We start from the raw sequence: 17,500 nt of genomic DNA, 5'->3' as shown, positions 1-17,500 counted from the left end.
GAGCAATATATGGTAAACAGAACTAAAATAATATGAGAAGTATGTACATATGTTCTCTTTATGAATGTGTTGGTCACTCTTTGTTTCATCCTAAAAGTTTTTTCCCTAAACATTTCATCCTAAGGTTGGTTAATTCTTTAAAGAAAAAATTTCATAAAGTACTCCAACTAAATTTTGTTAAGCGTTTTAATATCCAAATTTTTTTCGCTACCCACTTTAATATTCCAACTAATTATTTTTCCTATTTTAATACACACACTTTTAAAATGATGTTCATTTTAATACACATACTGTTTTTATTTAATTCAAAAATATTCATAAGTTTCAAATAATTTTCTTTTAAAACCTCTAAAATTCACAAAATATGAAAATTCTAGTTTTATTTTAAGTCTTAGAAATAAATGTAACTAAATTGTGGATAATCTTAAATTTTGTAATAGAAATTTTATTTTTAAATATCAAATTTGGTTTCTTTTTGGGAATAGAAAACAAATTTATTTATTTTTCTATCAAAATTAAGTTTTTATAAATTTAAAATAGTTTTCATTATTTAGTTAATTTCTTCCCTATAACTTAAACTAAAAGTGGGAATTTAGAATTTTTTTTTAGATTTCGAAGATTTTTTAATATTCGTTTGAAACTTATTAATATTTTTTGATTAAAATAAAAATAGTTTGGGTATTAAAATTTTATATGTTAAACTGGGCAAAATAATTAGTTGAAGTACTAAAGTGGATAGCGGAAAAATGAATCTTAAAAAGCTTAAGAAAAATTTAGTTGAAGTATTTTTATGGAATTTTCTTTCTTTAAATCAGGTACATTCGTATACAATTTTTCGGGCAACGCGTTGACTTATTTTTTTCTGCCCCGATAGTTCTATACTAATTAACTACAATGAACATTATCGTATTTGTTCTACATGAATCGTACCTTGTATTCCACTATGTTTTTTTTTGAAAAAAATAATATTCCACTATGTTTACATCATGTATTCTACTCTTGCTATTTAGTAAATCATTAATCAACCGTAAATGATGGATAAGGATGACACTAAACTCATGAAGTAAAAAAAAAAAAAAAAAAAAAAAAAAAAAAAAAAAAAAACTCATGAAGTATATATCTCCGAGCTTGCTAATGACTTCAGACGTCGTCTGTCTATATATCATCTATAACTGGTAAGTATACTGTCTTGTCTAATAAATGCATGCATAACTAATTCACGCAATAATGTGCTTATATATAATACTACAAATTAATTCAACTAATTTATATTTTAAAGAACAAATACATAATTTAGTTCGGATTTTGTCCTATATATTATGTGTATAAATAGCTATATATCTACTTTATTAAATATAGTATATAAGGAGTATCTGATAGATATAAATATTATAAGTTTATAGATGATTTGATGATTGACTATACGTAAGAACTAACTTTTGATAGTTTTGAAACGGGACAAATCAATAGGGACCTTACGATAAGCTCAAGTGTTTCTCAATGCCAAATGAGAGCGAAAAGGATAGACTATCAGTGATTTGATTAATTAACATATGTGTTTTATGTAGATTTAGTTGATTAATTTTCTATGAATAACAAAATTCCAGCTTACAGTTTAAAAGCTGCCGATAATAATGTGAAAGTATAAACGACAATTTTCTAATATATTTTAAGTAGAAAAAGAAGATTTAAAGCTTGCAAATTATTTGGATGCTAGAGCTGGTCCTTGCACCTTTGTAACAATAACTATTCCATGGATGTGGGGAACTCTAGCTAGCTACATCTTCTCAATTTTTTCTCTACTAAATTGAGATTATTGCAGTCAAATAAAATGCTTCAACGTTCCAAAGTTGGAATTTCTTTCGAGAGCAAAATTTTTGTTAACTAGTCAACAAAATATAAGGAAAAATTAGAACTTTGGTTAAGAGTTTGAAGTTGATTGATTTGAATCGTTTACACAGAAACAAGAAAATGAAGGTCGTCTTAGAACTGTGAATGCTACCTAACGCTTTTGTTCTGTATCATTTAACAGGACATGCAAAAGACTTTAATATTCTCTTCTCATTTACATAATTTATAGAAAAATCCAATAGAAAGCTACTAATTATTATTGGCAAAAGGTGATGAGAAGAAGATAATTCTATAATTGGTGGAAAATGCAAATGGGTTTGTGGTACGACTATGAGTCAATGTTATGTATTATGTGTTGCGTACTTGTATGTGTGTGTGAGGTCATCTTTTTTTTTACAAGTCAATCCAATTATGAACAAATGTGTATTTTCAGTAAAAAAATTGTGTAATTTATATTATTATTTTTGTTTCTTTTGGTATGACAGTTGCCACGGACTAACTTTCATACAGTACTGTTCTGAGCTACGATGAATTGAAAAGCTTTTGATGATCGTTGACGAAAACTTTTCAAGGACTCAAACTTAAATTATTGAGTATTTGGTATTTAGAAACTTTTGGTCCATTTTCACCATGATTGACTTTCATGTGGATGGGCGTTTAGCTTCATCACATTCTTATTAACATTTCTACCTGTTCCCCTTAATTCTTGTAAATCGTTAGGAGTTTATGAAAATACTAAGTCCTTTTTAAACACATATAATTCTCTATCTACATCAAAATTATAAACTAAAATCTCCAAAATTAAATATAAACGAGAGACTTTAACAAATTTTTCAAGTTTTTCATAGGCTCGTAAATTAATATATAAGAAAATTATAATACATAACTCCAATAATGATGTTGTAGTCATGCATGATGAGATGGAGAACCTGATCATCCACCTGGGGCATCTGAACTTCAAGTTTGGGCCTTACGTCAACAGAAATAGATAGTTAGATTAGGACACAGAGCCACACAGCCCATTAACTATTTATTCGAAGCTCAAGATATGGGCCCAATCGCTTATCAGATTGTGAATTGTGATCAGGGTATTGAACGGGTGTGTCACTGCTTCGGCTCCTTCCTGGTTTCGTCACAGACTCTTTTCTATAGCTTCAGTTGCTATCCAGGGACCATGACGTTAATGATCCGTCATCGCAACGACAGACCTATGAAGCATCAAGTCCTGACATTAGGAGGAACTGAGAAACCGGCATGGAGAATGACTGAATGTGGCGTAACAAGAGTTGTAATCCAAGGAATGGGAGCGTTTGGGAGTGGAGGGAGATATTATGTTCACACATATCTGAATCATGTGGAGGATGTGAAGCTTATGGAATTATAAGGGGATGATCTTGGGATCTTGATAAAAAAAAAGCTTTTGTGGCAAATATGGCAGATCTCGACCTATTCTGGCTTAGTATGATCTGTGTTATCTGATTTGTAGATCCTCTTTAATGTTTTTGGTACGTAAAAATCTGCATAATGATCGTGTACCATCTTCTCCTTTAGCCTCTTTCTCGTACGTTTGTATGTTTTGGCTTTGTGATCGCTCACTTGTGGTTGCTTTACATACTCGAGGATTCAGAAAGATCGTAGAAGAAAGTCAAGAAACAGTAATGGAATCTGGACTAGTTTATCAAAAGGTCTGCGTCGTGCGAAATGACAAATATACCGTACTGAAATGCTGAGAAGAAACTGGAGAGGATGAACTAAACTCTGTTCTACTCTTATCTTCTTTTCTCCATTTCGTAATTTATGAAATTTATCAATGTACCCCTCAACATACTCATTATTGCAATTCACAGCGCTTCTATTTCACATTTGTAACATTGGACCCTAAAAGTTCTGTTCTACATTTTCTTCCTCATAAGTGGTTTTTCTGAGTTTTTTCTTTTTTGAAAGAAGTTATTCTGAGTTACAGGCTATAGTTTTGCTTTGATAGCATTGTGTTTAGGTCAAGGTAGTAAAACATTTTGAGTTCAGTGGTTTGATTAAATATCTCTTAATATTAAATATATTATGAAATAGAAGTTTCAAATTTTATCAAAAATGATTGACAATCATATAAATTAATAGAAAATGTTTAATATAAAATCTGGTTTTTGTCTTACTATGAGTTATAACTTACAGGCCATTGTTTTTTCTTTGATTGCATTGTGTATTTCTTTTGTGAAAATAGTGAAAACTATCTGATTAAATGTTTACTAATCTTCAATCTTAGAAAAATGGTATATGGATGGAAAGAAATGGGCGGAGGCATGGAGAGAAGCCTTCAACTTCAGCAATTCTGATCAGAACCATAGATAGGAATACAAGAAATAGATTTCTTTCTGTACAAAGAGCATGGGATGCTCGCTTGGAGAGGGGTCTTAGATACTGGTTTTCCACAAGACCAGTAGAAGAGTAGATCATAAATGTTCCAATTTTCATTCCTTCATATGAAGCGTAAATGTAAACAAAGTGGTTTTTTTTGTTTGAATAAAATTTAACATTCAAAAAAAAAATCTTAGAAAAAAATTGATTTGTTAACAATTATACAAATTAAAAGAAAATATATTTACATGAAAATTTATAACATAGTGTAAAAAACTAGTGTACTAAATTCCACAGAAAAAGAGAGAAATGAGTTATAGGCTATAGCGGAAGTAAGAAAAGTTAATACTTAAATCCTCAAAGGTGATTGTCATATATAAATAGGGATATAAATATATCACAAGGCATAATGTTCACATTCAAAAGTTTTAATGATCCAACACTATAATAGTTATTGTTTTCCCAACAAGACAAGCCAAATCACTTACAGGTTCTTTATAGCACAACAGATTGCATAGACTGGTTTGATAAAAGATGAATGAGTTTTAGAGACGAGATATAAGAAGAGGAACAGAAGCAGGTCCTTCTTCACCCATCACAGGCTGAAACAGATCCAACTCACCATACCTCTCCAACACACGCATCCTACAATCCTCACCAGCCATCAAACCAGTTGAATACGCCCCATGAACCGACCCCGGGAAACTCGAGCTCGTCGCTTCACCAGCAAAGAATAAATTATCCACCGGAACCCTTAGCCTCTCATACAAATCATGAGGCTTCCCCACGATATCATAGCTATAAGATCCCAACGAGTTCACATCAGACCCCCACCTCGATACTAGATACTGCACCGGAGGGAGAGCATCAGGAAGTATCCTCTGGAGCTGCAAGACGGCGAAATTCGCAGCTGCTTCATCAGACATCTTCTCGATGTCTTTGGCGAGCTGACCGGCCGGCATGTAGACAAGAACTGGATGTCCTGTGGCCTTGTGGAGGTTTAGAAAATAGCTGCAGCCGTAGGAGGTTTCTGCGACTACTCCGAGAAACTCTACTTTTGGCCAGAAGACTTTTTCGAAGTGGAGTATGATCTTGTTTTCGATTCCTACTCCGAGGTCGTTGATGGCTTCTTGTTTCCACTCTGGTAGCTTTGGTTCGAATGTTATGGTTCCGGATTTTAAGACACCGAGAGGAACAGCGATTACTGCAGCGTCTGCAACAAATGTTTCACCGTTTTCTGTCGTTACCTTCACTCCATTGTACCGTCTTACAATCTTAGTAACCCTGAGAAGCAAAAGAACCATAGGTTATGGCTACAACAACCTTAAAGAAAAAGGCAAATCTCCTAAAAGACATAAAAATAATTTTATGAACAAAATAGCCCGCAAAAAAGAAATAACCAAATAAGTTTTATTAAAAAACAAAAGATTAAGATACTATTATTGAATTATACATTTATAATAATTTTCTATTTTAAATCATAAACTAGATTTTGACCCGCGCTTTAAAAGCGCGGGATTTGTTCCTTTTAATTTTTTTTATAAATATTTGTTAGTTATAAGATTAAATAATTTTTACATAACATAATCTAATCTTATTTACAAATTGTGTTGTTTGTACATTCATATGTGTTAGGCCTAAATACATAATATAAGAAGTTGCATATTTATACTCATAGAAATTAGTTTTTAAGAGTTTAATAATATAAATTTTATTATGTAGTAACTTTTACATAATTTATTTGTTATTAAAAAAATTATTATATTTTTTTTTAAAATCCCTAAATCTAATACGCAATCCTTAATCATATAAAAACTGGTATCAAATTGAGATTATGGAATAGCTGACGTGAGTAATCGACCAACATATTAACAGCCATTGGGTAATTTTTTTTGTGTGTGTTATGGTTTGTCAATAAAGCGTTTGGTGAGACCAGTAAAAATAGGGTATTCAGTTTTAGGAAAACACATGCATCATATTTAATCGTAACTTTCTAGATATTGTATTTCAAAATATAGTTAGTATTGTTATTTTCTATATATAGTGGATACTAAAGTATCTTTAAAATATTTGATTAATCATAAAATAAATCTGATTGGTTGTATTTATTGTTGCAGAAATTTATTAAAAATAATAAAAAATGACAGTGGCATTGAAATGTAAATAATTTGAAAAACTAAGGACAAAATCCTAGTAGGGATTTTGCTTTAATAGTATAGATTCTAGACTCTAAACCATAGCTCTCAACCCCATCCCAAAAACTAAATCCTAATTTTAGATCAATTAACCCTATGTGTGTCTTTTTTACTCTTTCATTTTTTTTATCTGGAAACTATATTTGTGATATAAACTTTTTATGATTATTTTAAAGTAAAACATGCTAAAAACACTTGGAAAGCGCAAAGCTTTACCTATGGCCTAGTCGAATATCAATCCCTTTGGACAAAGTATTGATGACAGGGCGATACCCTCTAACCATAAGACCATGTCCACCAGGAAGCAACTCCTCCTGCACATGTTTAGGGATGTTAAAGAGACAATCAAGACATGGTATTTTAGCTGCAAAAGGAAGAATGTAAAGAAACCTGGTCCCAACACTTTGCGGAGATGGTGTCAGCATCGGCAGCAAACCATCCTTCCATGCGGCACAAGTACCACTGAAGTACATTGTGTGCAAGCCCCTCTAACCTCAACTCTGGTTTCCTTGAAAACACAATTGAGAAAGCCTTAGATATTGACATATCCGCCTCTTGCTCATCCCTGACTTTATTGATCTGGATTTGGTAAGGAAGAATCTAGTTAAGACTGAGTGTAGAACAAAGACTCACAAGCATCATAATATGATGTAATAAAAGAATAAAGGTTGATAAAAAAAAAAGAACAAAAGCAAATGAATGTGAGGGACAAATACCTCTTCCAAAATCTGCTCAAAAGTTATGCCAACCTCTGTTACCAACTCTTGAGGAACTTGTTTGCCATCCATATCAAACAAAGCATAGCTGCCGAAACAAAGAATTGCACAGAATAAAAATTATATTAAAAAAAATGTAGGATTAAGATTAGGTATATCCGAATTGTTGTACAATACACACCTCTCAAGATCATGATCATACAAGACCGAATTGTCACCACTAGTACGATACAAGGGCAGTCCCAGCCTCCCAATTACTGGTGCCAGAGGATTCTCTTTGCACACTCCGTGTAGCCTGGAACAAGAATGCTACAGCTTTAGCAAAGGTAACCAAGAACTCAAAAACATCAAAAAGATCAAAAAGATTACCATGATGCACCAAGATCAACAGGAAAACCGAATGAGTAATCAGTGTGAACTCTTCCACCAATCCTATCACGGGACTCTAGTACCACAACCTAAAAAAAACATGAGAAAGTGATGATCATCATCCTAAACGAATCCAAGTTGCAATATACAGTTTCCAGGGGATATACAGACCTGAAAGGAAGCATCTTGAAGAGTACGAGCAGCAGAGATTCCACCAAAACCACCTCCAATAACTATCACAGAAGGCGACCTTGTCTTCATCCTCCCACCAGCTGAAAAGCAATTAGCTGTGATAATATTTATGAAACAAGGACGAATCAACGATCATTCAAGTCCAATAAATTAACGATTTATAACCAAAAAAAAAAACGTGTGACAATTCTAGCTACGGTAACACCTACACATCGTCAAAAGATGACTAGACAATAAAAACAAACAACGAGCCCACACACAACATATCTTGTGGCAATCAGCAAATACAGCCAAAACACGAAGACACCACAAAGGGAATCAAATCACCGACGGAGAAATCAACACGAGGGCAAAACTAATAACCGAGAAAATTTAAAAACTCTCTTTTTTATTACAGAACCCACACTTTTATTACAGAAGCCAAACTTTTTTTTTATTTATTACAGAAGCCAAACTTTTGTTACAGAAGTCATCTAGATTCCTCGTATATTCAGACACGCAAAAAAAAAAAATGATCGACAAAGGTGAAAATAATACAATACCTCTGCGGATTTGACGATCAGAGTTTTTCCTCGACTCCATGATTTTTTTTCAATTGATCAAACGATTAGAATTACGATTACTATTATTATTATTATTGTTACTATTAGAAGGAAGCTGAGGAGAAAAATGAAGGATGAAGATAAGAAGACAAGTCGTAAAGTGGCTCGATATCGATGATGAAAAGATCAGGCTTCCAAACAAATTCATGCGATTTCTCTCTTTCTTCACAATTCTCTCCCTCCTGATTCTGTTTTTTTAATTTATTTTTTCACTCTGCCTGCTCAAACCGATCAGTATGAACGTAGATCGGTGATGATCGGAGAAATCTGATGCGTAATTCAAGCGAAACAATCGGGAGAGAATATCAAAATCGCAGAGATGAGAAAAGAGAGAGAAAGTTTCAAGGAGAACAAAAAAAAAGAACAGAGGCTGCTAGAGAGAGAAAAGGAGACAGGTTTAATTTGGCTTTCGAGTTCCTGAAGTCGAGAAAAGTAGGTTGGGTTGCTTTATAATGGTCACTTATCAATTTTTTTAATATTTATCAGTTAAAATTTAATAATTATCAAAAAGATGAAGTGATATTAAGTAAAATTTATCAGTTAAAATTTTGCTCCTTAGTTTACTGATTGATTATCCATGAATTGTGAATCTATATAACGACAATATGTAATGTTATTGATTAAAAAGTAATATAGTTATATAAAATTATACAATTTTAGAAAAAATAATTTGTCAGTTTGAAGTAGTTAATTGCCAATTAGTGGTATTATAATTAGTCTACTTACATAAAAACTATAAAGTGAGAATAATAAGTTATTGACACTAGTATATGATATGTTATCGTTTTGAATATTTTAAAAAGGTTATTATAGTTAAATATTATGGTCATTTTAATGAGTTGTTTGATAAAAATATTAATAATACGTTATTTAGTATTAACTATAATATATACATTTTCTATACAAATTTGGTTACCACGGTTCAACTTGCGAGATATGGGTTTTGAGGATGTGATGGTTTTGGATGATAGCGCCTTGTTTCATTAGACTAGATATAAACTTATGCTAGGTATGTTGGAAAAAAAAATTAATCAACGCATTACGCATGCAATGTAATGAAGATGTTGAATTAAGGTGGCTTATTTAGAATCAAAGCTAAAAAGAGTTCTAATATATACACCGACCAATATTGTTTTTTTACAGCCGTTAACTTTTAAAAGTTATGAAGTTGAAATTCTTTTTTGCGTATCTCATTTTGGCACGTTTGATAAGTTACTCAGCTTATTGATCAAAGTGGTCCAGAAGGGCTGACGTGTAGTGAAACAATACGTTCGAATCAAAAGTGAGAAAACGTCAGCTTTTTTGTTTGAATCGTACAAATAATAAACATTTAATTTCTACTGTTAAAATATATAAATCCGAAGAGAAAAATATACAAAGGAAATTGTCTTAGACGCTTCTAAATGATTTAATACGATGTTGGTAGTTATGATTCTGGTTAGAATTGAAGACAAACATTTACAATAATCCTGCCACGTTGAATGTTTTGACCTCCGTTTAAAATTTCAAACATCATAATACAAAATATATCAAAACAGTTGCTATATCCTTTAGTATGTGATTTTCTATCGAACGTCATTGAATATGAAATAGAGAATATACCTATAAATTAGTGTGTGATACTAATTACTACTAATATATACACCGGACGGAGCCACATTGATTTTTTTTTTAAATGAAAGTCATACAAACGGACATATGAAAAGTTAATTTCATTGTGTATCTAATTTTACGCTTATTATGACTCTTAACACAAAACACAAATGCATGGTACAGTTGAGGTTTCTAGAAGCTGTCAATGGATACATGTTTGTAGTCAATTCCAACTGGTACAACAAAGGGGTAAATAAGTCACGGGCATAGTGTGCAAAGCCATCGTTATACAAACATTCAATCCTCTCCAAATCGTATAACTCACATGTGCGCCATGATAAACTCATATTTGTAAAGCATACCATTTTCTTTATTCCATTCCCATATACTCCTGAACAGTGTCTTTTTCTTCCTAGAACAAAAAGTCAATAGGTCACAGTAAAATTAACTTAAAGACGGTCTTGGACAACTCCTGGTTATGTAGATGTGTTGGAAGATTTAAGTATTGATTATTTCGAAACTAAAATCCAAACCCGCAGGTTGTTCTTATGATTACATACATATAGAAGTTCAGTTTGTACACTTTGTGGGAAAAGGAGTTAAAGCAATCGGTGAACATATCAAACAATGTGATTTATTCAGCTAACATTTTTTCAAATAAACAATGCACAAGAAAATATCTAAGATATTTTACTCAATTATTGCTAAAATGGATTCTTACCAGTGGAGCACATGACTAAAATCCTAAAATGTCGATGTTTGATAAATGACAGATGACATTCATTGGAAACTGCTCCTTCACATGTGAGACTTGCCTTTTCCATCCCTATAATTAAACATTCGGCAAAAAGAAAATAAAAGCATATCTTACGAACAATATGACGTCATACAACATTAACAAGTTATCAAACTCCGACCAGATCTCTATCTCTATGTACTTCTAAGAAGAGCTTGTGTTTGATTATGTTTGATCATAAAGCATAGCTTGTGTTTGATTGATTAATAATCATAAGTATGCATTTGATAGTGGAATCCTAGCTAGATATAATTTCTTTGAGCTTTTTTCTAACATCAGATATAGTTTCTTTGATCAAAAACGAAATGTATGTTATGATGGTATAGCCACTTATCAAGAAAACAATTCTACGGGTATGATACGAGGTAGTGGAAAATATTTTCAACTACTTAGACAAATCCACAGTTACGATTTTATCTTTTGATTTTATCAGATAATAAACCCATACCAAAAGATACCAAACATGTATTTTACTTTTAAAGGTTCTACAGAATTACAAAAAGCTCATGTCATTTTGATAAAAATTACACGTTACATAAACTCGCATATACAGAAAATAACGTTTTAATCATGTTCATAAGGTTATCTAAATAAATAAACCAAAAAGAAAAGAAAAGTGCAACGTCAGTTTTGTAGCTCTAACGAGAACCGTCGGTTGTCTTCGTCGGCGCAGACGGTTGTTGACTTTGCTGTCCCGCCTGAGAACCAAATCTCAGCATCGCCATCGGCTGCGTATAATATCAAACCACAACGTGTCAAATCATCATAAGTCGTTTAGCAGTTAGCACTAAAGCAGACGACGTCGTTGATGCTCAATAACACTCAAGTAAATAGTCTACGTCGTATGAGCCTTACCTGAGACGCAGCCTGCATCTGTGGGAATACGCCAATGTATCTATCAAACCGATTGGAGAAAACTTGGTTTTGTACCGGGTTTTGACAAACTATACCGGGATTGTTCATAACCGGAAATCGAGGCAGCTGTACCGGGCTCTGCATCTGGCGGATGAACGGCTGAGGTTGTACGTCAGGGAGCATCATCGGAGCTGTCGCAGCAGCAGCCATTCCATTCCCCATCCACATAACTTGAAGTTGTAACTTAAGTGACTTCATGTAGTCTATGGCTTCGTCCAAAATGGATGCTTTATCGGTCTGCAAAAAAAAAAAAAATTAATAGCAAGTTTTTCAATTTAATCAATCAATCTCCGTATCATATTAAAAAAACTTACTTTAGTGCTAATGTTCAAAAAAAAAAACTTACTTTAGTGCAGTGAGGTATTAGTTCTTGCAAAGCCTTCATTCTCTCATTGATCCTATCTCTTCTCCTCTATTTTAATTAACACATAACAGTTTTATATTTCTTCTCTTTGTCCAAATATACAATCTACTAACATTAATTACTATATATATATCATACATAATTTTGATCAAAAAAATATATATATCATACATAATTATATATAGCTTTTTTTGACAAAAGTAATTATATTTAGACGAACCGATGAAGTACCCTTTCGGAGAGATTATGAACTTCAGCTGCTCGACTCCTGCGCGTTGATCCTGATGGTTGGTTCGATTTGTTACCTATTACCTGTAAAACGTTTCAAGAAATATGAGCAATGTAAACCAAATAAAACATAAAAAAAATATGAGCAATGTACGGAAACACGTTTCAAGAACTTAACATTATGAGCTAAAAAATAAAACATACATCTGACTGAGACACATATCCATCAGTGTCTATTATATGTTTTCTCTTACGGTCTGTTGTAATGCTTTGTACGCCAGCCATTTCTTTGATGTTCTTGCCAAAGCTGCAACCAGAGGAGCCACCTGATGATGAACCTGCGTTATGGTAAAGCCTTTCATTGACAGTTTTGCTCCGATCATGACGCATTGAGACATCAAGATTGTTATGAGATTGGCTGCTTCCGCAATGGCTCGGTCCAACGGTCACCACCGAGTATTGTTCCTTTCCTAGTTCTTTGACACTTGATGATGAATTCGTTAACCTAAACTTAGGAGGAGGCATGGCCTGATCTGGAGGGTCAGGACCGGCCTCGTGCTTAACCGTCTCTGGGGCTGGTCTCTCCAGGGGATTACCGGTTGAGAAGAAATGAGATGAGAAGCCGTCGGTTATGAATTGGTCTTCATATGGAGGGTATTGTAGCCAAGAGACGGTTTCTTGATCGTCAAGAAATGTTTGGGATCTTAGGGTTTCTTGATGATGATCATGTTTCACAGTTTGGGCTTGGGTTTGCTCTCTGTTAGTTTGGCTCTGTAGAACCACTTGCCCATCTCGCCATAACAACTCTACTAGTTCATCTTGTGGCCTACAAATATATACACTCAGGATACTATTATATAGATTTTTCAAAAAGATGCAAAATGAATAGTTAGATTAAACATAATATACCTTAAAGGTCTCCTATTGTTGGACAAATTGTAATTCTCCTCAAAATTCCAACCTTGATGTTCCATGTCAGATCTCTGAGAGAATTATTTTATCAACCTCAAATAAGATGCATAAATGAACAGAGATAATCTGATTTCAAAAAGGTGAACAGAGCTAATCATGACTTATGATTAAGAGATACAGAGAAGCATAAAGTAGGGTTTTATAATATCAACTCCAGTAGTTTATAACACTAATCATTATCTTAGAAATAATTAAGATTATAAAAACAGGAACATGTGCTCATTCTCCTGTTACACATTTTTAATATATTCCAACAATATAGGAAGGATCAAAGAAATAGTTTTTTTTTTTTTTTTTTTTTGAAAAAGGGCTTTCATATTAAAAAAAACGATAAATGTTACAAGATAAGACATGAGTCTTATAGTTTGATAAAGTTTGCATGAAAAGATTGAATCTCAACCAATGAAACAACCAAAGTTGAGACTAGAATAACCAACACCGTAATGAAAGGCAATAACTAGTGATAAGAACCACGACCGCGGCGGCCACGCTTCCCTCTCCCTCGAACCGTCTTCCATTCCATGTCTTGGTATTTGCTAGGGGGTTTTGTTTCCCTCCCACCTCTTGTCAAGCTGAGCGAGCTAGAAGGCTCAGTCCCATCTTCATCCACTCCCACATCTCTTGACCCTTTGAACTGAGCAGGGCTCTCAAATGCAAAGGGTGTATGTGTTGTGGCTTGAGGACCAACGACTAAAGTTTCACTAACCTCAGTGTTGGTAACGGTTGATGGAGATGACTCCATAATAGATGCTGCAGTGGGAGTAGGTTGTGAATCTACTAAAGTGGGTAAAGTGGGGATAAAGTTTGGCGAGGCAGTCGGGTTCTCCTGTTGAAGGGTAGGAGTAGCTTCTAGTTCAGATAAGAGACCTTCAATCTCTATGGTATGTTTCTCAGGCTCATGGGCACCATCATCTTTAGTTTGAAGAGAAGTTTTTCCACTAACATGTAGATCATTTTTCTGGATAGTTGGTACAGAGTATTCAACATTATCCTTTTGCTGCATAACAGTATCAATATCCACAATAGGAACATCAGAGCTAGTGTCTTGCGAGGTTGATGCGGAGATAGAAACCTGAGCAGTGGAAGAAGGTAAGAGACACCTCTTTGCTTTGTGTCCTAGATTACCACACCTTTCACACATAGATGGAATCCATGTGTATTCAACATTAACAAGGAAGATGTTACCTTGCTTATCATCAAGGGCAATAAGCTTTGGAAAGTCTCTGTCCAGCTCCATCTCAACTAAAACCTTTGCCTCGCCCATACTAGTAGGATCAAGTCGAGGTTTGTGAGTAAGAATCGGTTCTCCAAGTCCGGAAGCGACATGACTTATTCCTAATCTTGAGTAGCAACAATCCGGAATGTTCTTCAAATTGGCCCAAACCGGAAGCGTGGAGATTTCAGGAATTTTGAAGGAGCCTTCTGGGGTCCATGGCAGTACAAAAAGTAAGCAATCATCTATGTGCCACACTCCACGCTGAATAACCCATTGCCGAGTAGGTTGGTGTGGGATATGGAACATGAAAGATGAATCACCAAGCTTCTTACAACTGATCTTACAACTTCTTCCCCAGATTCTATTCACCACAGCATGTACTAAACCACCTGGCGGTAGAGCACATTTATGGAACTTACCAATGATATACTCATCCTTATTCTCTGGACCTAGCTTAAGGACTTTCGAAGGAATAGATACCTCAGGTGTGCCATCTAGGCGGTAAGTTGGTGTGGCAGCCCGGTAGAGATTTCGCGATTGAGGGCTTAATCTTGCAGCCCATGGGAAGCGGAGTCTCCCATCCGCTTTTAGTTCCGGCGGTGGTAGCTTTTCAATCGGAGGCTGGAGAGTACGGGATGGATACTTTCCCTTAGGTTGCTTGTTTAAGATCTCGTCATTCAAAGTCGGCCAGAGAGTGGCTAATTGATTCCCGACAAATGCAGGATCATAGTCTCGAGGAGTACTAGGGTCGGGAGGAGTGGCCGGAGGTTTGAAAAAAAGAGGTTTAGCCCATGATCCCAAAGAAGGGACAAATTTTTCTGATGCTTGGACCCTGCTATCATCGTGAGAGTGTGAGCCAAGGGTCTCGGACGGAGCTTGTTGAGACGTCGGGACATCGCTGGTTACTGCATTGATGGAGATAACCGAAGCCAGAGACGGTGGCGGAGTATCACGTACTTGAACTATAACAGCTTCTGAGGTCAGCGGAGGAACCACAGTTTCAAGCAGAGAGGTTTCGTAAGACGCCACTAGAGGAGCAGAGGAGGTCAACAGTAATTGATTGGTAGTGTCAGACTGAAGAGTACTGGTGATAGAGAGAGAAGCTTTCTCCATTGTTACTCTCACATCAGTTCCTAGAGGAGTTTGAGTTTCAGAGATCTCCAAACCTTCCAGACATTCCGTAGCCGTTGATGGAAGTATCGGCAGAGACAACGAACGCATCAGCGACGATGGCGTAGTCGAACCATCAATCACTGGGTCCATGGCGGGGAGAAGATAAAGAGGGGGTAGAGGAGAAGACAAGTCACCACGAAGTGGATAGACCTACCGGCGACGACTCACTGCGGCGAACTCGTCGAATTTAACGGCGTGAGTAAACTAGGGATTCGCTTTTACGTTCGCTGGTTTTTGGGGGCGCGTGGTTTACAATTCTCTTTCCACAACAACAACATCATTTCAAAGAAATAGTTAATTTAGTAGAGATGAATAAAAGAAAGAAACAACAACTGATTCCAAATATAACAATATCTTCTGAAGCCAAAAGACCGTATTAGAATACTTACCAGATTTGGAAAGTTTCTGGCCGAATCAGAAGTTGAAGAAGATCGAAACCTGATTAATGGAAGTAGAAATTCCACACCAGAATTTTCTCTTTCCTCTCACTAGCTTTACGTGATAAAACTAAATATTAGACATTGTTAAGAAACTCTCATAAAACATGAAAGAAACAGAGAAGAAGCAGAGAGGAGAGAGAGAGAGAGAGAGCAAGGTTCTTTACTTCTTTTGGTAAAGACAGAAAGCGACAGGAGTATAAAGACTTTAAAGCCAGATAGAGATATTACAGCGAAGGAGATAATGATTCTGTAAGGACAACAGTACTGTAACCTTTAAGAATGAACGCCACGTGGCAAGTTCTGGGACATTATGTTGGATTCAATGGGACCCACAAGTGGAGATCTTCTTATTTAGCGATGAGATCTATTGCTAGATTTCTAGAGGTGCTTTCTGATCTGTACCTTATCTGAAAAGAACTCTGCAAACAATGATTTGAGGGTGGATTTGTCAAATCACAACTCCTATGACTTCTTTCTCTGCACATGATTTGTGTAAGATGACGTTTTATTCTTCACTATCCAACAAGTTAAATTACGTTTTTTTTTTGTCATATACGATGTAAATTAAGGTCGGATTGTTATCAGAGTTCAATGTTCTATTGAATTTGAAGCAGACAAGTCTCAAGAAATTGTCGGGAAAAAACCTTTGGTAACCTTTAATATTTTTATATCATTTACCTATGGAAAAAAACTAGTGTTTCAACTTTCTCTATTGATTCATGACTTCGTATCGTTTTGCAATTAATTATGTTGTCGTAATACCAATTAATCGTGGACCGTCGTGCCTACTGGTAATGGACCACATCCCCACCGGAGTCTCGGACTCTATTTCCAACATCAGCACATTAGTTATACTCCATGATTTTTGTTTTTCTTTAGTAAATGCATGTCATTTTCTCTTAATTGTACCGTGAACATAAAATCTTAATCAATCTCTAGCAATAGGCCTATCTAGCAACATGCTTTCAAAATCTTTTAGTATTTTAATATGAAATCAAGATTTCTTCCATTTATTAAGATTGAAAGAAGAGATGCTTTCCTATCGATGAAACAAGGAGGATATATTGTATAATAGTTTAGGTGAAACCCTAAGAGAGAAAATGAAAGAAGATAATAAGGAATATATTTTATATTTGAATATGGATTTGTATATATCGTAATACAATTCAAACTTGTGATAGCCAAATAAACGACCGATAGTAATAATAACATAGCATATTAACATATATAGAATAGTGTAAGTGGTTTATAAAAAAAAGGAAAAAAAAATAGTGCAAGCGGTCTACTCCGTACGTTTGTTGTCTTGAAGTGCAACAGTGATGGAGCAGGGAAGAAGGATAAACGCACGTGGAAGTGGATTGTGCTAGATTTTGAGCTAGGAACCCCTCAGAGATCTCTGAGATATGGTTTGGAACTAAATTAAGCAATATTAAGGCAGTCCTCAAGTTTTCAAACAGAAAGTTAGTGCAAATGGGCAATGGAGAGTGTGATGAAGCTCTGGGAGTCACTCATGTTTTGTTTGA

General features: G+C 34.8%; 2 protein-coding genes across 6 annotated transcripts; both read right to left on the bottom strand.

Moving 5' to 3' along the window:
* Nucleotides 1–4,601: 4,601 nt before the first annotated feature.
* LOC106351654 (polyamine oxidase 2) lies at nucleotides 4,602–17,194 on the bottom strand. Of its 3 annotated transcripts, none has more exons than XM_048778745.1 (8): nucleotides 17,188–17,194; nucleotides 7,658–7,758; nucleotides 7,487–7,575; nucleotides 7,299–7,412; nucleotides 7,118–7,205; nucleotides 6,792–6,980; nucleotides 6,618–6,715; nucleotides 4,602–5,490 (listed from the first exon to the last, which is right to left on the bottom strand). In XM_048778745.1, the coding sequence occupies exons 1-8, from the start codon at nucleotides 17,192–17,194 to the stop codon at nucleotides 4,752–4,754; spliced, it is 1,425 nt and encodes a 474-aa protein (XP_048634702.1). In that variant the 3' UTR covers nucleotides 4,602–4,751. The 3 variants fall into 3 exon arrangements, with proteins under 3 accessions (XP_048634702.1, XP_022574176.1, XP_013646880.1); XM_022718455.2 differs by lacking the exon at nucleotides 17,188–17,194 and adding an exon at nucleotides 8,221–8,700; XM_013791426.3 differs by lacking the exon at nucleotides 17,188–17,194 and adding an exon at nucleotides 8,221–8,699 and having other exon boundaries at nucleotides 7,658–7,773.
* LOC106351676 (transcription factor PIF4-like) lies at nucleotides 11,123–16,353 on the bottom strand. Of its 3 annotated transcripts, XM_048778743.1 has the most exons (7): nucleotides 15,927–16,188; nucleotides 13,086–13,159; nucleotides 12,381–13,002; nucleotides 12,180–12,260; nucleotides 11,931–11,996; nucleotides 11,525–11,821; nucleotides 11,123–11,397 (listed from the first exon to the last, which is right to left on the bottom strand). In XM_048778743.1, the coding sequence occupies exons 2-7, from the start codon at nucleotides 13,148–13,150 to the stop codon at nucleotides 11,308–11,310; spliced, it is 1,221 nt and encodes a 406-aa protein (XP_048634700.1). In that variant the 5' UTR covers nucleotides 13,151–13,159; nucleotides 15,927–16,188; the 3' UTR covers nucleotides 11,123–11,307. The 3 variants fall into 3 exon arrangements, with proteins under 3 accessions (XP_048634700.1, XP_048634701.1, XP_048634699.1); XM_048778744.1 differs by lacking the exon at nucleotides 11,931–11,996 and having other exon boundaries at nucleotides 15,927–16,199; XM_048778742.1 differs by lacking the exons at nucleotides 11,123–11,397; nucleotides 11,525–11,821; nucleotides 11,931–11,996; nucleotides 12,180–12,260; nucleotides 12,381–13,002 and having other exon boundaries at nucleotides 13,085–15,796; nucleotides 15,927–16,353.
* Nucleotides 17,195–17,500: the final 306 nt, after the last annotated feature.

This window comes from Brassica napus, chromosome A4 (genome assembly GCF_020379485.1).
Source record: "Brassica napus cultivar Da-Ae chromosome A4, Da-Ae, whole genome shotgun sequence".
Classification (NCBI taxonomy): Eukaryota; Viridiplantae; Streptophyta; class Magnoliopsida; order Brassicales; family Brassicaceae; genus Brassica; species Brassica napus.
Note: the sequence above shows the minus strand (reverse complement) of the source record. Positions and strands in the feature narration are given on the sequence as shown.

What these genes read in the sequence shown, in the direction of transcription:
- LOC106351676 (XM_048778742.1), bottom strand. Translation starts at nt 15,627, where the DNA reads ATGGACCCAGTGATTGATGGTTCGACTACGCCATCGTCGCTGATGCGT.
- LOC106351654 (XM_013791426.3), bottom strand. Translation starts at nt 8,260, where the DNA reads ATGGAGTCGAGGAAAAACTCTGATCGTCAAATCCGCAGAG. An exon ending in TTCAAGATGCTTCCTTTCAG is followed by an intron (nt 7,576 to 7,657) that starts GTCTGTATATCC and finishes TGTTTTTTTTAG; the next exon opens with GTTGTGGTACTAGAGTCCCG. An exon ending in GTTGATCTTGGTGCATCATG is followed by an intron (nt 7,413 to 7,486) that starts GTAATCTTTTTG and finishes TTCTTGTTCCAG; the next exon opens with GCTACACGGAGTGTGCAAAG.